This window comes from Anas acuta, chromosome 16 (genome assembly GCF_963932015.1).
Source record: "Anas acuta chromosome 16, bAnaAcu1.1, whole genome shotgun sequence".
NCBI lineage: Eukaryota > Metazoa > Chordata > Aves > Anseriformes > Anatidae > Anas > Anas acuta.
The window spans coordinates 6,826,711-6,849,796 of record NC_088994.1 but is presented as its reverse complement, the minus strand read 5'-3'; the positions used below and the strand labels follow the sequence as shown (position 1 = coordinate 6,849,796).

General features: G+C 62.2%; 3 protein-coding genes and 1 long non-coding RNA gene across 4 annotated transcripts; 1 reads left to right on the top strand and 3 right to left on the bottom strand.

The window, feature by feature from the left end:
* Positions 1–2,206: 2,206 nt before the first annotated feature.
* On the bottom strand, positions 2,207–6,281 carry LOC137865329 (neuritin-like). The gene is made up of 4 exons (XM_068700321.1): positions 6,121–6,281; positions 5,530–5,665; positions 2,969–3,205; positions 2,207–2,894 (listed from the first exon to the last, which is right to left on the bottom strand). The coding sequence occupies exons 1-4, from the start codon at positions 6,170–6,172 to the stop codon at positions 2,870–2,872; spliced, it is 450 nt and encodes a 149-aa protein (XP_068556422.1). The 5' UTR covers positions 6,173–6,281; the 3' UTR covers positions 2,207–2,869.
* Positions 6,282–7,334: 1,053 nt separating this feature from the next.
* Positions 7,335–11,337, bottom strand: TP53TG5 (TP53 target 5). The gene is made up of 6 exons (XM_068700322.1): positions 11,294–11,337; positions 9,628–9,718; positions 9,421–9,537; positions 8,683–8,748; positions 8,467–8,603; positions 7,335–8,073 (listed from the first exon to the last, which is right to left on the bottom strand). The coding sequence occupies exons 4-6, from the start codon at positions 8,737–8,739 to the stop codon at positions 7,755–7,757; spliced, it is 513 nt and encodes a 170-aa protein (XP_068556423.1). The 5' UTR covers positions 8,740–8,748; positions 9,421–9,537; positions 9,628–9,718; positions 11,294–11,337; the 3' UTR covers positions 7,335–7,754.
* Positions 11,338–12,931: 1,594 nt separating this feature from the next.
* Positions 12,932–20,688, bottom strand: LOC137865331 (uncharacterized). The gene is made up of 3 exons (XR_011101866.1): positions 19,069–20,688; positions 14,596–14,743; positions 12,932–14,367 (listed from the first exon to the last, which is right to left on the bottom strand). It is a non-coding gene; the product is annotated as an uncharacterized lncRNA (long non-coding RNA).
* On the top strand, positions 16,420–23,027 carry DBNDD2 (dysbindin domain containing 2). The gene is made up of 4 exons (XM_068700319.1): positions 16,420–16,579; positions 20,761–20,916; positions 21,419–21,556; positions 22,422–23,027. Exons 1-4 carry the CDS (start codon positions 16,537–16,539, stop codon positions 22,628–22,630), a joined length of 546 nt encoding a protein of 181 aa, XP_068556420.1. The 5' UTR covers positions 16,420–16,536; the 3' UTR covers positions 22,631–23,027.
* Positions 23,028–23,086: the final 59 nt, after the last annotated feature.

The window sequence follows — 23,086 nt, the reverse complement described above, 5'->3', positions numbered from 1 at the left end:
GAGCATGCTCTGCCTTGGGGCTGCCGAACACTGGCTCGCGACCATCCGTTGTATTTTCAGACTCTTTCAGGGTCATTTTGTCCTCTCCTGCTTTTTGTTGTTAGTATTGAGAAGGAATGTCCCAGCCCTGTGCAGGGAAGGTTTGCAGGTTGAATTCAAGGCTGAATACTACACCAAATCCCAGTGCTCCTTAGGAATGATCTCCAGGCAACTGTGGAGCAGAGGACTGGGTGAGTGAATATAAGTGAGCACACGTAAAGGAGAGAAGTCACACTAGTCCCATTCCTTAAAGGAGAACAGACAGCAGATCCCAGGGTTGCTGTGAGACTGTGTTAAAGAGGTGCTAGCTTTGTTCCCCTGGAGGAACAGGGATGAAGACTCCGAACCAAGGAACACTTACCTCCTTACTTCGTGTGCATAAGATATGCTTCGACTGCTTTTCACAGGCATCCTTGCAGGGGGATCCAAAGTTTCAGTGCAGCTTTGTGTCTGGGGATACGTGGGCAGAGCAAGGACACAAGATGACTTGACAAACGTGGATCCAACACCACGACCGTGGGACATCCAAGCACGCTGCAGGGTTAGAGGTGCTTGCTTTAAGCAGGCTCCCTTTGAGGGATCAATCTGTACAGAGCTTTTTATTTTTATGAAGGAAATATACCATAGCTGTCCTAATCATAGGGGAAGTTCTGCAAAAAATTACATACTAATTAAGGAGAAAACCTCTGAAATTAGTCACTCCCATATTGTGAAACCTAATTATCACTTGTGTGCATTGTCAGGTCTCCACAGCACCTTTGGCTTTAAAAAATTCTGCTGCTCCATACCTGAATGGTGGCAGATGGTCTTTGTTTCTTAATGAATTTTTTGTGTGTGTGCGCAATGGAGTTGATTTTGCTTTCGGGGAAGATTTTCCCCAACACCTGCTCTTCTTAGAGACAGTGGTAGTATCAGCTAGCTATCTGCACCCAAGGTTTGCAAAAAGCTCTCTGGGTTCTTGGAGATCTCTGCTGCAACTTCCACATTTTCCCCCCTCCAAAGCCATTTAAAAGTACAAAATTTTAAGAGAAGATGCCAAAAATCAAAGAGAAGTTAAGGAAGGGTAATTCTGACGGGCTTATTTGTTACCCTAAAGGCATTAAACACCTACCCTAAAGATGAATCAGGTGCAGTTTCTGGATTCAAAAGACTCCAGCCTTGGCTGCATGCAATACTCACTGCCTCAGCTTTCCCCCAATGCAAACAACAGGCTGGAAAAAAGGTGATGACGGAAAGGGAGAGTGGATCAAGCAACACACACTCTTGGAGCAGAATAGAATGGAAACCGAAACAGCCTCAGTCCAGGCTCTGCAGTGCTCTGGTTTAGCCTTTCTCCCCTACGTATCATCAGGCTCTGTGCCAGCGATGCTGAGTCCATAAGAGGTGGCTGCAGACAGCCTGTTTAACCTTGCGCTGAAGTGCTGGCTGAACACCAGCTGCTCCTCACCAACTTACTGCTTGGAATGTGCCTCCATCCATTCCTTCCCTCCTGGAGGGGAAGGAGAGGTGATAGAGCAGGTAAGAGAGCACAGGAGTGCCCAGAGAGGAATGTGAGCTGTTGTTAAGGAGCCCTGAACCACTGTTCCCTTACAGAAAACACCACAACACCACAAGTGCCTTGGTAAGTGGCCAGTCTGTGCAAACAGCCAAAGTGATGTGCTTAGGGGAGTCAGACCAAAACATCCTCTTAGTCAAACATGGACAATTCAGGTCTGATGAAAGACGCAGCTGGGTCCCTTAATTAGGGCGTGGAGTTCACAGCCACATCCAGCTGTTGAGCCCTAATTTAGGGCATGATGAAACCAGCCCTTTCCCCATTCAGGAGCAGCAGCACCATATGGGGAGCACACTGGAGCAGCAGGAAGACCCAGCAAGGCTCATGGTGCTTTTCTTAGTGAGGGGCTGGCCCCAGACCTTCACAGAAACAGGTAACAGCCCTGTGCTGTGCCTCCAGCTCCCATGGCCCTGTGCAGTAGGGCAGGGCACAGAGCTTCATCAGCATCCTTAAAGCACAGCTGCCTCACACTGCCCCGTATCTGGGCTTTCACAGCACACCCAGGAGTCACACGCAAGCACCCCTCTGTCAAAAATACTTTTTATGCTTGTAGCACAGTTGCAAAGGAAGCTGGAAGGGACTGCTTTCAAACAAGACACAGGACAAATAGCCTCAGCCTGTACAACAAGATTTAATTCTCTGGAATTACACAGAGTTACCCACAGAGCTGCTTACAGGTACCATTGGGAAAAGCTGTAAAGCAAGAGTTGTCATAAATACATTTTTAAAAGGTAGCTTCTCCTCACAAGTACTTTTGCCTTTCCATTTCCTTAGAAAAGGGATTTACACATAACACAGGAGTTACTCAGGAGTCCAGATGTGTGCTAGTGAAGAAGTCATGCACCTGTGATTATTCTGTAGTGGGTTTTCAAAGTGTCCTCAGAGACAGATGGCCAGTACCTCTATGCTGGTGGCAGGACATACACCATCCCCAGCACCTCACAAATACCGGTGTGAAAATTCCCATCTAATTTTCAGTGCCTAAGTCAAAAATCTGAGGAGTTGATCTAGTGGAAACAGGCAGCTACAGATAAGAGTTTCCATCCAATAACCATAGAAGAGTGCAAAAGAATTCAGCTTTCACAACCGATTTCCCATTTTTCCCCAAGTCCTCCATCCCACGTGTACAGTCCACAATTTCTGCAGGCAGCCAGAGCCACACCTGCACCTTGAGGCAAAAGGGGGACGAGCATTATCCCAAATTACAGAGGAACAAAAACCCACAAGATGCTGCCGAGCTCTTCCATGTCTCGGATACGGGACAGCGCTGAGCGTTCACTGAGCACCACACACCTCAGTCCTCAAGGGTTTGGAGCAGAAAATGATCAGAAAGGTGCCACGATGCGCTGCCACCACCTCTGCTGCCGTACTTACAGAGCTGCAGGTCCTGAGTTCAGCCAAGTGACGATGAGGGGGAAGCCGAGGACAGAAAGTTTGGGAACCTGTGTCCAGGCAGAGCTCTGGGCCGTGCTAGGGCTGCAGAGGTCAAACAAGCTGCCTCGAAACTTGACCTTTTGGGACTCCCTCCTCAGCATCTCCCAGACAGCCGCTGCTTCCTTCTGGCACTCCCAGAGCACCGTCAGGGCACAGATGTGAAATTCATCCCAGTACCTGCAGCCCGGAGACGTCACCGTCAGTCCCTGTGTGTGCTGAGGCCCAGGAGCCAGGCAGAGCCTCGCTGCCCTGTGCCGGCCCTGCAAGCTGCAGCCCCAGGATCTCTGACCAAGCTGTGGAGCTGTTCTCACCCCACAGCTGGGCAGGAGCCATGCGAGGAGCCCGGCCCTACAGCCCTTCACTGCTTTCTTCCTTCCCCACACCATCACCCATCCCCTCCGCAGTCCCTCAGGGCATCCTGGCTAAACTTCCAAACATCACTGATGTTATTTTTTTCCCTTGCAAGTCAGTAAAACCTGTTATTTTTCAATGTGTTTCCTTTCAGCACTGAGCACCCTGAGCATCTGAAACCGCGGTCAAAGGCCCAGCACACTTCATTTAGGGCTTTCTTCAGGCTGACACGGGGCAAAACACAGGCACGGAGAGGGGAACAACGGCTCCTGCAGCCTCTCACGGATTTATAAATAACACATCAGCAGAGGCTGGGAATTGTGTTCTCATTAGACACCTCTATTTATCTCAGTATTGTCCTGCACAAACAGAAGCTGTTCAATGGCAAGAGACTTCTGAGGAGCTCCAGAAACAGAAACACAAAATAGGCACGGGTCTGGAAAAGGTGCAGCGGGTGCCAGCAGCCTGCAGGCCCGACCCCGCTGCTTCTGCCCAGACCTCTCCAGGCTTTCTCCTTTCCCAGATCTCCTTCTTATCTGGGACCCCGTGCCGGAGATGACACCTTCATCCAGGCAGGCAGGAGCACTTCCTTTATTTAGTTTTCTTACCAGGCTTACGTCAAAATGCCAGCTGTGATCGAGTTCATTAAACAGAGTCACTGTGGCAGAATAAATATCCTGAGATAATGAGAGCCCGGTGCCAACCCAGGCAGCCCCTCGCATTCGCTCCCGAGCTGCTGCCGCTGCCCCAGGCAGCTCTGCCAGGAGCGGGTTTAGCCTGGCTTAAATATTTGGGCAAAATGTGGCTGGGGGAAGCAGCTCCAGCCTCCTTCTGCTTTCGGCAGGGATCACAGTCCCTGGTCCTTCACCCTTCACAGCCTCCATCTGTTCAGGTTGTGGTCGGGCAGGGAAGCACCATGCACGCAGAGTTGAGGTGCTGACACCACTGAGACCATGCCACCTCTCATCCCCATCCCCAACCCACGATCCCGGGGAGGGGAGCACGGTGCCTTCCATGGGCAGGCAGACAGCAGCTGAGGAGGGTAGGGGTTAAAGGCCGTCACTCAGAAATATTTCCCGGCAGGATAATGGGACATCAGCTTTTTCCTCCAGCCGCAGCAAGCCCAGCTTGCCACGCACCGCCACCTGCCCACCAGGACCAGCGCAAGGAGTCAGCTTGTCCAGGAAGGTCCCATCCCGAGCCCCAAATCCCAAGTCCTGTTCTTTCCTATTTAGTGCCCCGGAGCCTCTTGAAAACCTCCTCTCACACTTAATTTCAGCGGGAGCTGTGAGTTTCAGCAGAGAGCGATCGCGCCTCCGGCAGCCCCCCAAGCACATGCTGAGCCACACACACGGCTGTTCTCTGATACCAAGGAGCCGCTCACACCACAGCCTAGGAAAAGCAGTTCTCATTTCAGCCCCCCCTCCCACTGCATCCCAGGGAGGCATTTCATCCTAAGCTAGGTGGTCTGGTGGAGAGGGAGGCAAGGAGGAGCAGGACACAGCCAGCTCCCCATCAGTGGGGTTTCTGTCAGGGGAACGCATTCCCAAAGCGAATAATTAGAAATGAAAGCACTGAGGGTAGCTAATTCTCGGTTCTTTTGCCTCTTTCATTACTATTCTGGGTCTCCTACAGTTAACGTCCTCCCAGCACCGCAGTCATGCAAAATACCAGGGGCAGGTGGCAATTCCAGCCTGAAAGATGATGGGTTGGGAAGGGAGGGAGGCAGCGAGCCCGCCCGGGGCTGCAGCACCCAGCTGGAGGCAGCCTGCCTCCCACAGCCAGGTCCTGGCACCTCCATCCAAACACTTTGGGGTCTGGGTCAAGCCCTGCCAGCCCCACACCTGCAGGGGGTCACGGTGCAAGTCCCGGGGGCTGGAGCTATTTTGAAGGGCTGGGGATGCAGACTCTGCCTGGAGGTGGGTGGATGCAGGGAGCTCTCCCCATGTTTGGGGTCGGAGGGAGGCAGGGTGCGTGCACGGAGGTACCCAGGCCCACAGGGGTGCTGGATGTGTGCCCCCAATCACCCAGCCCCTGCCCTCCCAGCGCTGCTGGGGAGCCCGTGAGGGTCCAGGGCCCCATCCCACCCCCCAGAGACCATCCCCATGGGGTGGGACACACAGGGGGTCCCGGCACGGGGCCGTACTCACCCACAGACCCGGTGCAGCCCCTGGGGCTCGATGCTCTCCTCCTCCTTGTACGTGGCCATGTTCTCCCCCAGTTTCAGGACGCAGTCCGAGAAGCCTCGGTAGACATCCGTGCACGCCGTGCCCAGCGCCCGGTGCCCTGCCAGCCCCCGAGGGGACAGAGCGAGCTCAGAGACCTTTGGGGACGGTGCCCACCTCCCTCCTGGGGCCACCAGGGCAGGGCAAGCTCCCCTTTCTGAGCGGGGGGCATGCAAACCATGCACCCATCGCTTGTTTCCCAGCCCTGCCTGCTTTGGGGGTGCTCAGAGAGATGATGTGGGGGGCAGCCTGGGTGCCTCCCTCTCTGCCTGCCCTGCTCAAACTGAGGACAGGAACAGAGGGGTGCAGCCAGCAAGGAGCCCCCAGAGAAAAACCACAGGGCAACGACACAGAGAAGAGGCAGGGGACGCCCACCAGCATCCCCCACACACCAGCACGGGACCCTGCCCCTGCCCAGAGCCCCCAAACCCAGCCCGGGCAGCACCTCCTCGGCTCCAGCACCCGCACCCCAGCCGGGGCAGCCCCCCCACCACCCGCCGGGGGTCGCAGCCTTACCCAGGGCGACGAGCAGGACGAGCAGCACGGCCGTGCCCCGCCGCTGCCCCATCCCGCAACCCCAATCCTAATCCTAATCTTAATCCTAATCCCGTGCCGGTGCCCCCCATGGCCGCCAGCGCTCCCCGCCCCGGCTCCGGCCGCAGCTAATTAGCGGCTTTGACCACGGGTAATTAATGAGGGGGCCGGACCGCCGCTAATGAGCACCTGGAGGGGGGGCAGCCCGGCTCCTCGGAGCACCCCTAGGGCAGCGCCCCCCGGATCTGCGCGGCTGCCGGGGCAGAGCCTGGGGGGGGGGAGGCATCCCCCAGCCCCCAGCCCGGCCCTTTCGGACCTCCCCCGGCTGGTTCCGCACAGCCCCCGGCTGGGGTCGCCCTGCCCCTTTCCTGGATCCCGAAACCCGTCCCCTCCTTCTCTCCATCCCTCCCTCCATCCTTCTCTCCTCCCCTCTCTCCATCCCTCCCCAGCCGCACTCCGCGCCCCCGCCCCGTGCGCTCCGGGTGCCCCCTGCTGGGCTCGCCCCCCTCGCTGCCGAGGCAGCCCCCAAAATCCCCCCCAGCCCCGTGTCCCCCGGGGATGCATCTCCCAGATCTCGGCCCCAGGGCATGAGGACGCCGCCGCCGCCCTGCAGCAGCCGCAACCCGGGCAGCCCCTTGTAATTTCGCAAGGCCAAACGTTCAGCAGAGACCTGAGTGCGTGTGGGTTCAAAGCCCGAAATTTCGGCCCCTGCAGCTATAAAGTTTTCTCTGCTGATCCTGGCACCGGCAGTTCCCATCTCGGCAATGTCCTGGAGGGGATCGTGCGGCTGTTTGCATCCTTACAGCCCGGCCCTGGCTCCTGGCCAGTGAGTGGCTTTTCTTTACCCCAGTGGCAGCAGTTTCCTGGCTGCTTTGGTGACACCGCTCTGGGGACTGGGCATGTCCCAGCTCACAGCCCGGTGGCAGCTCTGTCCCTCCATTCATCCTGCCGGAGGATCAGCCCCCCACCTCCTCGCACAGGAGATGGGTGAGGATTTTCTCTCCTTCTCCAGGCTGGAGGGATGGGGATAGCTGGGCTTTGACCTGTGAGGCTGGTGGGACAATGCTGCCGTGCTCCCCAGAAGGAAACCCAGGGGAGCAGAGCCCTGCAGCTGCTACCTCTGACTGTGTGAGGCTCCTGACCCCAGCCAGGCATCCCGGGGACTGCTGGTCCCTGAGCCCAGCAGGGGCATTGCTTTTCCAGCTGCCTGGTGATGGGGTGCATGGAGGGAAGATTTCCAGCCCCTCTGCACGCAGGCATCACCCCTGGTGTCTCCATCCCCTCAAACCCAAAGCAAGTGGAACCCACCAAACTGCAAACACGGTGGGATGCCAAACCAAACACAACTCCCGGGCAGAAAGTCTGGGTCAGGGAGACGCAGCTCACTCCCTTTATTCACAGCACAAGGGCTCACCCCACGGATCTCCTCTCGGGAGCTCACCTCCTGCTCCTCCCAGCCCCGAACCTCCGGCAGCCCTGGAAGGAAAGCCAGCAGCACAACCACCTTGCTAACGAGCTGGGCCTTAATGGGGGTCCCCTGGGTGGAAAGACCCCAGCCCAGCCAGCAGGGCATGCTGCACCTTGGGGTTCGTACCGATGGCAGCGGCGCCTCGCCCTCACTGCGGGTAGCGGATGGTGAGCGTGTGCTCCAGGCTCTCGCCGCAGGAGCGGGTGCAGCAGGGTTTGACCCAGCGCTGGGCCGACGGCCGGCAGAGCACTTTGGGGGCCGGCAAGTGGAAGCGCTGGGGCAGGGTCCCCAGCAAGTCCTTCTTGGCCTCGCCAGCCCCCTGGTCCTTGGCGAGCGGCTGGGGGTCCCCCGGCGGGGTCCCTGTCTCGGGGTCCATGGGCACATCCTTGCTGCTGGTGGTGTTGGTCGCTGGGCTGCCGACGGCCTCCTCCGTGACCTCCTGTGGCTTTGGTGTGAGGTGGCACATCCTGCGCCCAAATCCAAGAAGAAGAAGGGCGCGTTTGTCCTGCCCTGGGCAACCCAGACAGCCCCAGGGCATGGCTCAGCGCGGTCCCATCAAACAGCCCACAGCGGGGAGCACAGAGAGAGGGGCTCTGGAGCACAGGGAAGTGCCTGTGCTGGGCTGCAGTGTCCATGGGGTGCAGGGAGCGGGGTGTTTTGGTGCACCCCAGGCTGGCCCTGAGCCCAGACATCCAGTACGGCTGAACCTGGCACCCTCCCTGCCCACCCCAAACCCACCTCTGATTCACATCCCCGCAGTTTATCCCCCTTTAGCTCTTCCTCACCCCTCCAAATCTGTGCCTTCACGTGGCAGCCAAGCAGGGCTGGGGGCGCAGGGCCCCCTCTACCCCCCGACCTACCTGGGAGGGAGCAGCAGGAGGCCGGGCACCCCCTGCGCCGCCAGCGAGTGCCAGCACTGCACGGCCACGGCGTGCAGCCGCAGGATCCTGCGGTTCGTGCGCTTCAGCAGCCTGAGCAGCGACAGCTCCTTCAGCACCTGCAGAGCGGGGCGGGCAGGGTGAGCACCCCCCCGAGCACCGCAGCCCCCCGCGCAGCCCCGCCGTGGGGACCCTCACCTTGCGGAGGTGGCTTTTTGGATCCCTGCTGCCCAGTGGACGGGGCTGGTCCCCCATGTCTCCAGCCTGGGAGAGGGAAAGTCAAGGACAAGACAAGGTTAGGGTTAGGGCGAGGGGTTAGGGTTAGGACTGGGGTTAGGGTTAGGGTGGTATCGAGCTCGTCCCGGCAAGCAGCACCGCAGGCTTGCACTCCCTGGGGACGCGGGGACGTGTCCCCACAAGGCAGAGGTGTGTAATTTGGGTAACCCAGCAGGGGCTTCTCCCAGCCCATGGCATTGCCCAGGAATGTCCCCACGATGGTGGCCAGGGGGGCACAGTGCCATGCCAGGGGGCTGTACCTCCTGTGGGGCAGCTGGCTCCTTTTTGGGGGCCTCGGATGGCAGTGTAGGGCCGCAGGGTGAGGTGCTGGGGCAGCGGCAGTGGGGGACGAGGGCTGGGTTGTGCTTGGAGCTGGTGGTGGCAGCGAGGACAAGGGCTGTGACCTCACGCCTCTGTGACACCAGAGCCCCAGTCTCAGCGCCCAGCTGAACAAAGAGGACCGGGGACAATCCTATAATGGGGGACACAGCTTAATGGGCAGTCAGCTTGGGTGACACAGCTCAAGACGTGGCTGGGATTGGGGCCCCCTTCCCTTCATGGGGTATGGGAAAGCTGCAGGACCCCCCTGCTCCGGCTGGGCCCAGGGAATTGGGCAGGGACAGCCCGGGACACCGGGGTGGGGACAGGGGAGCTGCCAACCTGCCCGTGGATGTCCTCGAGCAGATCCTGGGGACAGCGCGGGTGCACGGAGCAGCTCCAAAGGGCAGAAGGGACAGGGCACAGGGCTGGGTCTGCAGGTCGAGGGTCATCCCGTTCCTTCTCCCGTCATCCCAAAGCAAGAGAACCTGAGTAGGGCCAATGCCAGCAGTCCGGGTACAGCGCTGGGGGTGATTTGCCCACATTTACCCGTGCCCCACTGTTTTGTGTGCAGCAGGACACGGCTGCACCGCCACGGGCTTCATTCAGGCGAGGAGCTGAGCAGAGTGCACCCGGAGACCTGCCGAGGAGAGCACGACACCGCTGCCACCAGCAGCTTTGGAGGCTGCCTTGTGGGGGGGTGAGCTATAAAACCTTGTCGTGGCTGAACTGAGACCTCATCGCGTTTGTGTCCATACGTGAGCACGCGTGCACGCTTCACGCTCTTCGATCCCCGATGGCATCTTCCCATTGGAAGCTGTCCCTTTGTCCCCTCCTGCCTAGAGAGGGGGAAAACCGAGCCGTGCAGGGACCAAGAGGCTGGTGGGAAGCAGCAGGGCAGAAGCAAGCAGCTGTCCCTACCTTGCACAGCGATCCTCCTCTGCAATCCCGGCTGCGAGCATCCCTCCCAGCCCCACGGTGCCCTCAGCTCCTTGGGGCCGGGGCTGCCTGACCCCACTGCGGTGACGGGGCAGGCACCCACGGTGAGCCCCGCTTCCCCCCGGCCCTGCCGCCCACCCAAAATCAGCATCTCCGTGTGATTCCCCGCCGCCGTCCCCGGCTCTCGGTACCCAGATGAGTGTGAGCAGCGCCTTGCCAGGCCGGGGAAGGTGTTTTCACCCAGCCGTGTGTAACCACAACACAGCCACAGAGAAGGTGGCTTAAATGTCACTGCTGGAGGAGGCTGTTTCGGCTGCTCCTCCTCCCACTTTCCCTGCCGGCTGAGCAGGGCCCGGGTGGGTGTCAGGACCCCGAGCTGCTGGGATGATTTTGGGAACGAGGACACACCCCGGGATGCCCAGCCCTGGTGCAGCACCAGCTCCACGGGCTGTTTGCAGGAGTCCCCAGGGCCACCTCCTCTCCTCAAGGGTCCCCACATGGCAGCATCCACGGGGTCACCGTGCCGCGGGTGCAGCCCCCCAGCGTCCCCATCCGCCTCCATCCCCGGCCCCTTTCCCACCCTGAGGGCTCAGCTCGGGGGGGCCACGGCCCCGAAGCCCATACCTGGAGGGTCCCACGACCCCTCCTGCGGCTGCCTCGGGAGGAGGCGGTGAGAGCAGGAGCGCTGCACGAGGCAGCCTCCCACGCGGCCCGTGGTGACCTTCTCCGCCGCACGCAGTGCGCCCCGGTGCCCCGGCAGACAGGGCGGCTCGTGCACCCTCTGGCTCCCACTGGGCTCCCCCCAGCAGGTAAGGGCTGCTCAGGCTCCTGGCCAAGGCGGGGGGCTCTGGTTTGGGGCAGGGAATGGGGAGCGGGGGTCTCCAGGCAGGAGGTGATGGGGTGTCCGAGCTGTTTGGGGGAGCTTTGTGCTTTGGGGGAGAGCCTGGAGCTCGGCAGCGCCGTGCTGAGGTGAGCAGGAGGGTGAGGGAGCATCGCCTGGTTTGGGGGGGGGGTGGTTTTGCACCCATCTGGGCACCCAGGGTGGCTGTCCCTGCCAAGCTCCTGTCCTCCCCCAACCCCACAGACAGCAGGGAGGTCACAGACCCCTTCCCATTTTGCCCAGCCCTCACGGTGCTCTGGCACAGCTCTGCTCCAAGGGCTAACGGGGCTGGACCCAGGCACCAGGGCAGAGAGATCCTGCTCCCCCCGGCCCCTGTCCAGGCCATGCCCTCACCCTGCAGCCGTGCAGAGCAGCTGCAGAGGGCACAGCACCCACCTGGTGCTGGCTGGGGGCTGCCGCGGGCACGTCCAGCTCGGAGATGTCACCCGCCTGGGGCCAGCTGTGCTGCATTTCTGTTAAGCCAGCTGAGTTTTGAAGCTGATGTTCTGCAGGAGAAAAAAATAATAATTAAAAAAATCATGATTATGGCAGAAAAGAGCACCCCTGAGTGGCCGGGCTCTGTCACGAACCCTTGCTGCTTGTGTAGCCCCTGTGAAAGTAAAAGGAGCCGGGGTGGTTTCCCTGGTGGGCAGCCAGCCAGGGCTGGGAGCCGAGCGCAAGGGGAGAGCCGTGGGGGCGGTGGGGCTGTGGGGCTGCGGCTGGCATTCAGAAAATCAGAGAAATCACTCAGCACCAGCTGAACCTGCTGCTTTCTGGCAGCCCCTGCCCAGCTTCAAAGGGGCTCAGCCTTGCTCTTGCCTCCTGGTGCCGCTGCCTGACCCTCTAGGGGTCACATCGGCCCCAAGCCCTACGAGGAGCTTCCCTTGCCCCCCGCCACCCCTCCCCAAGCCCCCCACGGGAGCCCTGAGCTGTCACGGTGAGATGGGGACGGAGCCAGCCCAGCCCAGCCCCAGGGCCTGATGCTCCCCTGCTATGTGACCGATGTCCCCAGCAGGGGATTACTGCCAGCCTCCCGGATGCTGTGCCACTTCCCAGCCCCGTAACCCCGCTCCTGGTGCTCTCCTAGATGCTCCTGCTCTCCGAGCCCCACGGGTGACGCGGTGCCTCCGGGACCTGCCCGCAGCAGCCCCACAAAATGCCCCAAGAATCGGAGCTGCCGGAGGGTGCCGAAAGCAGGACCGTCACGGGGGGGCTCAGCCTGCCCCCGAAGAAGAGGGAGATGACGGCGAGGAAGGCACTGCCGGCCCCGGGCAGCCCCAGACCCTGGGGGTCCACAGCAGCTCCAGGAGCCTGGGTGCTGCCGGGGGGGCCCAGGGCTGCCCGCCCCTCGCCCCAGCATCCACCCCACTGCGTGAGGCCGGTGGCTCCTGCAGGCACCCAGCAGCCGTGGGCACGATGCGCCCCCCCTGGGCACAGGAGGGACCCTGGTTCCATGATGGGCACGGCTGATGGGGCAGCAGGGGGCTGCCCGCAGCCCCTGGGCATCGCCACCACCTGCGGAAGGGGCTGGGGCACCCCCCGAGGCTGTCCTGGGGCCAGGAGCTGCCTGCACGCCCCAGCCTGGATGTCCCCCAGCGGGCAGCACGGGGACAGGCAGGACATGGGGATGGGGACAGTGGGGGCCCTGCCAGGGCTCTGGCCTGCTGCCAGCCCGGTGGCACCAGCTGGGGGCACAGAGCCGGGCAGGGGGCTCCCCTCGGTAACCCCATTGCCCACAGGCAGTGTCCCAAGGGCACGGCTGTATTACGGACTGGCAGTGGGCACGGGCGAGCCGAGCAGGGCAGCTGCCAGCCTGCACGATGCCAGCGTCCCCCCCAACACCCCAAACCCCTCGGAGCCCCCCAACCCCTCACCTCCACCTTCCACCAGCGCTGCCCCTCCGCAGCCCCCTCCCAGGGCGACTTCCCCACAGGGGACAGGCGAGGAGCAGCCCCCCACTGGCACAGGGACCGTCCCCATGACACCCACCCCGCTGCCTGCCCACATTCCCACCTCCCCAGGGCTGCCCCCCACGGCACCGTCCCACGCGTTGCTCTACTCCCGGCCGCTCTGCCCCGCGGTCTCGTACCGGCGGTGCCAAAACCCAGCCGGCACCGGGGGGCTCTGGGCCATGCTGCTGCCCACCGCCAGCACGCCCGTGGTGCTGCCCCACTTCCAGAGGGGCTCCCTGGCGCTGCTGCCCGGCGGCGAGCAGAGGAAGGTGGAGGAGCTGCGGGAGGAGGATTTCCTGCGGTGCGCGGCGGCCGGCAGCGAGCTGTGCATCAGCTCGTGCGTGGTGCGGGGCATCCAGAGGAGCTCGCACGCCGGCTTCGCCTCCCTGCGGGTCTGCCTCGGGGAGCAGGACGGGCAGGTGAGGGGCTGTCCCCTGGGACGGGGATCCCCATGTCCCCAAACTCACAGGGCCATTCCCTGTGCTCATCACCCAAAGGAGCCGCCTGGGCTTTGCGAATATTTTTCCCCAAAAGCTCTGCGCCTCCAGGGGCTGGCAGTGAGGGCTGCCAGGTGCAGGGAAGCGGGCAAGGCTCTGTCCTGCTCTGCGTGGAGGGAGTGGGGGCACGGGGAGAGGCAGGCCAGGCTGCCTGGTGCCACCTACATGTCCCCAGCCTCATCCTTAGGGGGTCTTTCCAAGCATCAGCTCCAGAGAGCTGAGAGCACAGAGAGGGACCAGCCAGCCCTGGCACCCTAACCATGGAATCGGTGGCTTTCCTCAATGCCAGGCTGGCCCCAGCCCTACAGAGGAGAGGGTCAGAGGCCAGGGCGGGCTGAAACGGGTGAACTCCAGCTCCACCACCAAGCTGCTGCATGGCCTTGGTCACCTCTCCTGATGTGGGAAGCAAAGAAGGAGCTGTGGGGTGTGCTGGGGCTGCGGGGTTTGTGGAGGGCAGCTTGGGGAGCCTCGCAGCCTCAGGAGGCTGCCCTTCAGCTGTGGGGCAAGCAGGGGGTGCTGGGGGCATTGGGGCTGCTCCTGACGCGGGCCCTCTCCTCGCCCTGCCCAGGTCTCCGTGGAGGTGCTCCAGGAGTTCCCCTTCTTCGCCCGGCACCGGGGCTGGGTGTCCTGCTGCCCGCACAGGACCTGCCAGCTCTACCAGCTCCCGTGCCAGCAGCTGGCCGTCGGGGACATCTGCATGGTGTGGAGCCCCAGGAGGCAGGGACACGACACCCACGGGGCTCAGCGTGAGCCTCCTGGGGACCGCTAGCCCTGGTGGCCACCGCGTGCCCCCAAGGAGCACGGGCAAGGATCCTGCAGGGCCGGGCGGTGCAGCCCCGCTCCCCCCGCCGAGCTGGCCCCCGCGCTGCGGGGATGCTCGTTTCTCAGCAGCCACATTCCTCCCAGGGTGTTTATGGCTTTGCTGTCTCCCCGCTGTCCTGGACTCAAATCTCCCCTTTTAAGGGAGCCTCGGGAACTCGGTCGCTGGAGTTTCGCAGGCTGCTCCCTCGCAATTCATTGCCTCGGGAAAAAAAAAAATAAATTAAAAAAAAAGCCTTGTTTTTCTCTTTGCTCCATGATGTACTGAGCGAGTCAAGCTGCGTCTCATTCCCAGCGCTGCGTGTAACGAATAAGATCTATTTTCTCCTCCCAGTGATTCACCTGCCTGGCACTAGCTCACCTTTCCCTTAGCAGCTGTCTCCCCGCGCAGCTCCATCCTCGCCTCCCGCCCCGCAGCACCCTGACTCACCTCCTGTTTTCTACAGCCCTGTAATCGAAGGGAGAAACCTGACCGGGAGCGGCAGGAGGAACGAGTCACGTTGCGTTTTCTCCTGGTGACGGGCACGCTTTGATGCTGGCTTCCCCGGGGACCTTTGGCAGGAGCTGAGCTCTGTGTCCTGGAAAGAAGATGTGTCATTTCCTACCTGTGCTGGTGACCCGCATCTCCAGGGGACACCTCCCAGGGACCTGGGATTGCAGTGAGGGCGAGTGCTGGTGACACACGGCGATGCCATGAGCCTGCACCCGCGGCACAAGCGAGGCAGGATGCTGCTGCGGGTAGGGGCAGACCCTGCGGGTATCTCCCTGGGGCCGCCGAGGCTCGCAGCAGGGAGCCCGGGGAACAAGTGGAGACTCTCCACCACCTTCAGCGTCCCCTCCGTCCCCTCCTGCCTTTTGGCCGGGGGCAGGCACGCCTGGCTGGGAGCAACACTCATTACGTGGGGCTGGCTTGGCTGCGTGCGTATAATGGGACTAAAATGGGTGCCCCGCTGCGCAGCACGGCTTGTGCTGAAGAGCTGGGATGAGTCAGTCTCCGTGCGGGTGATATCAGAGCTTCTCCAGCCCCCTCCCCGCCCGGCGGGACGGAGGGGATGCAGCAGCGGGGTGCCCGTGTGCGGGGTCTCTTGGCGCTGCCGGTGCCGTCACCACCGTGGGGATTTGGGGAGCCGCAGGGAGCTGGCGAGCACAGAAACGGCCTCAACGCCTCGCAGGGGAAAGCGGTGCCAATCGGCGCAGACATCTCACATAGCAGAGACCTGAGCTAATTCCCTGGCCCTGCCTCTCGCCTCCCCGCCGGCAGGGCTGGGCAGGGCCAAGGGGTCAGCAGCAGGGAGAGCTGATGCTGGAGGACACTGCCTGGACGTGTGCCAGGGTTCGGAGCTGGGGCAAGGGAGGGCTGGCGGCTGCCCCGAGAGCCTCCCCCTTCCTGCCACCATCCTGTGAGCAAAGCTCGCCCCTCGCACCCAGCGGCACCCAGGGGAGCTGAAGCCAGCAGCCGTGGGCAAGAGCAGGGGGTGCGGGAGCAGGTCCCCAGCTCAAAGGCGCTTTCAGCAGCAGGAGGCGATTTGGGGACAGCAAAGGGACGGTAGCCAAAGCAGAGCTGGGATGCAAACAATACCCAGTTATCTCCAGCCATGCAGACAGTGAGATAAACAGGCTGAGAGGGGCTGGCAGGACATGCCACAGACACTGGGAACTCCCCTGGAGCCGGAGGAAAGGAGGCAGAGGCCCGGAGCAGCCTGCGAGCAGGGCTGGCACTGGGCACTGAGTCACCCCGCGGGGAGCAGCACAGCTGAAAGTGGGCAAAACACCCCAAAAAGGGATTTTTGGAGGTGCTGCTGAGGGAAGTCAGGGAGAGCTGCGGAAGGAGTCCACGGCCCGGCCACAGAGTGAGCTGCCCGAGCTGCGTCAGCTGCCCGTTTGGGGAAGAAAAGCAAAAAAAAAAACAAAGCACAGGGAGCGTGAATCACAGGCACACTCCCTGCCCTGCCACAGGGGCTGCTCCACGCGTGGGGCAGAGCCCCCAGCTCCCCGGCCGGCTGCCAGCGGGCTGCAGAGGGGCTGACACTGCCCCAGCCGTGCCCCCCACCCCACCCCGGGGAGCAGCGACCCTCCGGGGGCACCAGCACCGCGGACCCCCCCTCCCACCGCCCGGGACCTCTCCTCTCCATGAGCACCGGCTGCTGCGCGCCGCCCCCCTTTTTCCCCTCGCCCCTTCACCCCAGCGTCCCCATCCTCATTTCGGGGGTCCCGGGGGGGGTCTCCCCGCTGCCGGTCCCCGCCCGCCGGGGCCGGGCTCGGCGGCGCCGCCCCGCGCAGCGCCCAGCACCGCCCCGCAGCGCGGCATGGGCGAGCGGCGAGCCGCGGCGGCCCCGATCTGAGCCGGCCCGGCAGCAGCAGCACAAGCCGCATGTCGGGCTCCGGGGCTCGCAGCCGCAACCGGCGGCTGCCCGGTAAGTACCGGCCGCTAAACGGCGGGGGGAGCTCGGAGGGGTGGGATGGGAGAGGTCTGGCAACGCGGTCCCCCCCCCCCCCTCTCCCCGTCTCCCCGTCTCCCCGTCCCGCAGCGCAGCCCGTGGGTGCTCCTTGCCCCGCAGCGCTGCTCGCCTCGAAGCCTGGCCCTAAAAACGCCGCCCCACAGCCCCCGAGCCCCGGTGCTGACCCCCCTGCAGCCCGGCTGCTCGGTGAGGGGCTGCCCGGAAAGCTCCGTGCCCCGGAGGGGGATGCGCTGCGGGGGCACCTGCACGGAGAGAGCCCGAGCTCGGGCACCTGTTGGGCCACGGGTTTGGGGCACCCCCCGGATCCCCCCTGAGCACCCGGAGGAGTGGGTGCCCCCCCTGCGGTAAGGGTTGGGGTCAGAGGAGGCCGGGCAGAGCGACAGCAAGTGCAAAGGTGTCGGGGGACAGGGTGCTGTAGCCCTGCCTTGCGTCCGGTCCCTCCTGGTTCCCCGTCCTCCTTCGGCAGGAATTGAATCAGGGCCCCGTAAATAGCAGGGTCTTATGACACAGCCTCTGCTGGGGAAAGAGCTCTGGGCGGCGGGGATATTTTTAGTGCCGAGACGCAGGGGATTTGGAGATCGCTCAGAGGAGCGCAGGCAATGAGACCGCTGCTCAGGCAGGGGCTGCGCGGTGCCGCGTCCTCCCCGGCTCCTCACCCCCTGCTTTTCCTAGCGAATGGCTCTGCCAAAACCACCGCCTCCCTCGCGCTCGCCCGCTGCGTTTCCTCTCACCGGGGCCGGGGTTATTTTTTGCTTGGCTGTGGCACGAGGTCAGGCGTGCTGTTTGGGAAGGGCCAGCGCAGGGAATTCACGCTCGGGCATCCCCTCCCCACCGCCGTTCCCAGCTCTCCCCTCCGGCTGCTTCTCCCGAGGCTGAGGGAGCCAAGAGCCCTTGGGACTCCCTCGTGCCACCGTGGTTTTGCTGGGGCAGGGTTGATAGGGAAACACTTGTGAGCTCTGTGGGGTGTCCCAGAGGATGCTGAGGCAGTCGAGGAGCTGCTTCTTGCTCTGCTCCCATCTCCTTGCAGAGGCAGGGAGCATGAGGTGCATCCCAGCCAGCGGCAGCGGGGTGCCCCTGACCGCTCCAGAGGTGCACGGACATGGGGTTGGCTCCAGGAAAGTGCAGGGAGAGGGGCAAAGGAGGCTGAGCGAGGCTGCCCCAGCTCTGTAGGGACCGAGCCCACGCTCGGCACAGCCTCTCATTTAATCTGCACCCCTCGCCATCGCCCCTCTTCAAAGAAGGTCCTGAAAAACAAAACTCAACTGCCTTGAAACTTCCACGAGGTATCAAAGAGCTGCGGGCTGAAGAAAAGGCCGTCCCCATCCCCTCTTGGCATGGTGCCTCCGCTAACGAGGCTTCTCCCACCCCCAAGCACACCCCTCCCATTCACCAGCACAGAGGGGGGTTTGTGCTGGGATCCCGGGGACAAGGAGGAATGGAAAACTCATCTCCTCCCCGGGGAAACGCAGCCAGACAAGTGAAATGCGCTCAGCTCCCAGCGTGAGCGCCGCCTGAACACCTTTCCACCGCTGCTCCCTCGAGCTCCGTTCTGCCCTCGCCCCGTGCCAGCCACATCCCAGGAGCTGCTCCCCTTCCCTCCCACGGCAGGGAGGATGAGGACGGGGCAGCTGGCAGCGCCTCGCTGCCCAGCCAGCCGTGAGAGCCGGAAGGATCTGCAGGCAGCGGGGTGCTCGGGGCCGGCCCAGGCGCGCGGGGAGGTTCAGCCACCAGCGGGGAGGGCCTGGCTCTGAATGCAGATAAGCCTCCGGCCCCTTGGCTGAGCTGGCTGGAGTAATAACCATGACAATAGTAATAAAAGGCAGGCCACCAGCAGGTACTGACAAATCCCCCGCGGTGCACAGGGGCCGCATTGTGCGGCCGAACGTGTCCCTTGGTGGGAACATGCCAGCCGGATGAGACAATCCCCGCCGCTGACAGGCAGGGAGCGTGACCGGCCGTCACATGGGGAAGGGCAGCGGCAGGGAACGCCGCTCTCCTTTATGTCCCCAGCCAGGGTTGCTGAGTAGCAGCCACACACTAGCGGGGCTGTTTGCTCCTCCTGTGCCCGGAAAGGCCTGGGAGGAGGGGGAAGGCTCCGTCCCCGACTCTCACCACGGTCACGGGTCTCAGGCCGAGCCCAGCGGCGCAGCTGCCGGTGTGACGGCCACAATGGCATCTCAGTGCTCGTGCCCAGCGCCCCGGCCAGAGCTCACAAACAAGTTCACAAACAGGTCCTGCTCATTTCTCCCGCAAGAGGAATCCCGGCCTGCCCTCCCCGTGCACCCACAGGAATGCTGCCACCAGCACTGTCCCCATCGCGCCCTTCTGATGGGGATGGACAGTGAGAACGTGAACGGCGAGGGTCAGCCACACTCACAGCACTACAGGCAGCACATGCCAGTGTTTTAGTTTATTTTGCATAATTTGGAGACTCTCCACCTCACCTTGAGATTAGGGCCCCTTTGAGAAGAGGCTGCACAGAGAGCTGCTCCATCCCCCCGAAATCCGGGAGCCTGAGCTGAGACGAGGCGACAGGCGAGGGGTCACGTCCTCCTGCTGATAAAAAGCCGGCACAGTGCGCTCTGAGCCCAGCCCAATGAGCTCTCCTCAGCCCTGAGGAGCGTGATGAAGCGTGGGCTGTTTGCCACAGATTTGGCACAGCTGGGCTGGGGGGCAGAGCTTTGACGGGACAGGGCTGGCTCCAGCAGCAGCAAAGCACCAGCTCTGTAATCAGTGCCCTGGTCACCTCCGTCCCTGTCCCAGTGCAGCCCCTCCTTGTCCCTGGCTGAGCCCAGCTGCAGGTGGCAAGGCAAAAACCTCCCCTGTGCCCTGTGCTGGGGGGCAGCAGCACCCATCAGCTGCTGGTTAAGCAAAGCTTATCCTGGACCATGCTTTGGGGTTCAGCTGAAGGATGTCCCTGAGAATGGGGTGCAGAGGGCAGAAGAGCACCGAAGGGGCTCTCGGGATGTGACATTTACCTCCAGGACATCTCCCCAGGCCCGCCGCCTCTCTCCCGTTGGGGTCCTACCCCACTGAATGTTGCTGACAGCCCCCCGCTGCCCTCGCCCCTGCTCCTGCCAGACAGGGTGGGGATGCTGAGCGCTGGCTGCTGCTCGGCTCCCTCCCTAGCTTGGAGGAGTGGAAGGTTTGGGCTGTGCTCAGGCAAAGCAGGGGATGTTTGTTTGGTTCCCTTGGTTACTGCACTGCCTGCTCCAGTAATCACATTTTCCTTGTGCCGGCCGGGCCAAGAGCTGCAGAGAGGAAATGTGGAACAACTGAGGCCAAACACCAGCCTGGGAACAGCCCGGGTCACCAGCCACGGCCCCTCCGTGGCGGCTGGGTCCTACCTGCTGCGCGTACCCAGCCCCCGAGGGATGCACCAGCTCCTGGGATGCAGCAACAGGCTCACTCCTGCTTTCCTTCAGCAACTGCCCAAGGGCTCCGTCGTTCCCGTGCGAGCCAGGGACTCAAGCACCGGCGCTGAACTGCAGGAGGAATTACAGGAATGAAAATGTTTGTGCAGGCAGAAGCCAAGCTGGCTGTGCAAGCAGGGGATGTGAGCGCGGGAGCACTGCGAGCGTGGGTGCGGCTGTATTTATAGCGCCGGTGGCGGCAGGGGTGGCAGCAGGGGTGAGCGTGTGCAGGGCTAACGAGGTTCCTAATCCCTTTTGTTCCTTATGCATTCCTCAGCCCAGCAAGCCTGCAGCACTAACGCCAATTCTTGTTCCAGGGAGTTTCCCCTGCCTGTTGATGTTCACAGGCAGCCCTCTGTTTTGTCGCAAGGAAGATAAATTCCGAACATGTGCAAACCGGGGCTGACCTCACACCAACACCCTTTCCCCCCTCGATAATTTACTTCAGCAGCAGTGCAAGCAGCACGCGGTCCCCCAGCTCCTAGGTGCCCTGACTCTCAGAAGTGAGGTCTGAGGCTCCGGCACAGCAAGTGCTGGTGGTGCTGCCACTCCAGCCTGTCACATCCACTCAGGGCAATCGGATCACTGTGCTCTGAAAAAAAAACCAAAGCAGAGCAGAGGGGAATCACCCAAGCTCCAGCACAGCAGCGCCGTGTGAGCTGGGGCGGGCAGGAGGGCTCGGACAGCCCCTCCTGGCCTGACCCTCCTCGCCTTCCTCCCCAGCCGACATGGAGCAGGGGCAGCGCAGCCTGGACACGGAGCAGATGCAGCAGCAGCAGCTGAAGCTCCGGGAGCGGCAGAAGTTCTTTGAGGAGGTTTTCCAGCACGAAGTAGATTTCTTCTTCCCCGTGTCTCACCTGCAGATAGAGCACCGGAGACGTGAGTGCTGTGGGCACCGGCACGGGGCCGGGGGTGTTTCAGGGAACTGGCACAGCTGCTAGAGAGGGGTTGGGTGTCCCCAGTCCAAAGGCAGCTGGGGACGTGCCTGTCCCGCACGGACACAAGACCACACACACTGCGTGGGGGTGTACGTGCGGATTACTCACACCACTTCACCAAAGGCACTGAACTTGGGTGCCCTGTACCCTGGCTGGCTCCCTGCGTAGTTACTGCTTGAGACAGGCTCCTCCAGACAGCAGCTTGGGACAGGAGCAGGGGGCGCAGCGAAACAGCAAGGTTTTCCAGAGGGATGTTTTAAAGAAAAGGATTCCCCTGGGGACCTCTTACCAGCAGGTGGAATTCAGTTTCCCACTGCAAGGCTGGCCTCCCACTTTGGGGTCCTGCCCGGCGTCTGTGGGACAGACAGACCTCGCCCCACAGGCTATCAGTGCCCTTTGCCTGGCACTTGCACTCACGTTTTTGCTGGCCTCTCTCTCCGCAGCCCCCTTGGGCAGCATTTCCTCCATGGAGGTGAACGTGGACGTGCTGGAGCAGATGGACATGATGGACCTGACAGACCAGGACACCGTGGACGTGTTTCTGGGCTGCGGGACGGAGGAGAGCAGCAGTTCTGGGCCAGGTACAGGCAGCCCGAGCGCTTTGCGGTGCAGCACGGGAGCTGTTCCTGCCCCCAGCATCCACCCAGCAGCTCATTCTTCAGCCCTGGCCGCCCTGCTCTTTCAGTCGCCCGTCCCAGCGCTCAGTGTGCCTGCGTACACGCACACCCCCTGTACAAAGACAGCCCCGTGGTGTCTGGCCAACTGTGAGGCTGGCCAGACTTCACCCTGGGCTGGTCCCTGCCCCTACCCACCTCCACAGCCCAGAGGTACGGAGCCCGTAAATGTATTTCACTGCAGAAGACCAGAGAGACCAGAGAGCTCAGACACTTCCCAGAGTCTGCGGGGCAAATTCTCTTGTCCTGAAGCTCCTCCAGAGCAGCCCTCGTCTTGCCATGATTCTCTAGGTCCCCACCACGCTGCAGAGCTCGCTGCACTCAGCGGGGAGGCTGCAGGAGCCCTCCCTTCCCCAGCCAGTTCCCATACTCCAGCAGCAGAGCTGTGCTGAGGTCCCACAAGCAAAGCCTGGGGTGCCAGCACCCCACGCACAGGCGCTGCAGCGAGCCACCGAGGCCAACCCAAACATCTCCCTGCACATCCTGCTCACAGCCTCACGCAGCATGGCTCCGAGCCGCGCCTCACGCGAGACAGAAACGGCTCCGCTGCCAAAAATGGGGAAGGAATGCGAGGCACGGCCTCGCGCCAAGCCGGGGGGGTGAGATGGGGAAGGGCCAACGCGTGGCTCCCGCTGCACCTGAAAGCGGCGTGTGGGAGGGCAGTGCAGCCCACAGAGGAGCCAGGTGCTTTTGTGGGGATACCCATGAAGTTCGGGGGGCAAGAAGCCTCCAGAAGCCTTTTTCTTCCTTCTCTTACCTCTCTCTGCTCCAGGGGCAGACGCCAGCCAGTGCCCAGAGGAAATCACCCTGCCGGTGCCCAGCGCAGCCGAGACCAAGTCACGCATCTCCTCCACGTCGTCCGTCTCCACGGATCCCAACAGTTTGGACACCAGCGAGGAGGGGGCCGAGACCCCCGTGGTGCAGTCGGACGAGGAGGACCTGCAGGAGGACAGTCCTAAAGAGCAGGCGGCCAGGAGCTAGCAGCCAGCTCTGCCCCGCTCCCAGCCTCCTCTGTACGGACCTGCCAGCCTGGAGGAAGGAAGGCTGCTGGCACTCTAAACCCCATCCTGGACTGCTGCCCTGCAGGAGAGGGGAGATTTTCCCCCCTCTCCCTCCACAGGTTCTCCTGGCAGCCAAGGGAGAAGGAAAGGGGTGTTGTTAGTTCTCCCAGAATTAACTCTTCAGGCTTTGCTGCTAACACTCCCTGCTTCATTCCCCCCCCCCCCCCCAAAACGCTCAGTATCCCACAGTCCCTCCCACACCGTTCCCAGAAAGCCATCCCTTGGGATCCCAGCTCCCCCGGTCGCACTGACAAGGATCCTTTCCGGACAAGCATTTAACAACAGCAGACACAACAATAACACTCCTGTCTAACCCAGCAGCGGGTGCGTGTCTTATTGGGAGAAAAGAGCGCTGGGGATGAGGGTTAGGTGCGGG

Excerpts from the sequence above, each read along its gene's own strand:
- LOC137865329 (XM_068700321.1), bottom strand. The coding sequence starts at position 6,172 with ATGGGGCAGCGGCGGGGCACGGCCGTGCTGCTCGTCCTGCTCGTCGCC. Across the intron at positions 5,666-6,120 it reads CGTCCTGCTCGTCGCCCTGG|GGCACCGGGCGCTGGGCACG; the intron begins GTAAGGCTGCGA and ends GGGGGCTGGCAG. Across the intron at positions 3,206-5,529 it reads GGGCTGCACCGGGTCTGTGG|GTACTGGGATGAATTTCACA; the intron begins GTGAGTACGGCC and ends TCCGGGCTGCAG.
- DBNDD2 (XM_068700319.1), top strand. The coding sequence starts at position 16,537 with ATGTCGGGCTCCGGGGCTCGCAGCCGCAACCGGCGGCTGCCCG. Across the intron at positions 16,580-20,760 it reads CCGCAACCGGCGGCTGCCCG|CCGACATGGAGCAGGGGCAG; the intron begins GTAAGTACCGGC and ends CTTCCTCCCCAG. Across the intron at positions 20,917-21,418 it reads GCAGATAGAGCACCGGAGAC|CCCCCTTGGGCAGCATTTCC; the intron begins GTGAGTGCTGTG and ends CTCTCTCCGCAG.
- TP53TG5 (XM_068700322.1), bottom strand. The coding sequence starts at position 8,739 with ATGGGGGACCAGCCCCGTCCACTGGGCAGCAGGGATCCAAAAAGCCAC. Across the intron at positions 8,604-8,682 it reads CAAAAAGCCACCTCCGCAAG|GTGCTGAAGGAGCTGTCGCT; the intron begins GTGAGGGTCCCC and ends CCCGCTCTGCAG. Across the intron at positions 8,074-8,466 it reads CTCCTGCTGCTCCCTCCCAG|GATGTGCCACCTCACACCAA; the intron begins GTAGGTCGGGGG and ends ATTTGGGCGCAG.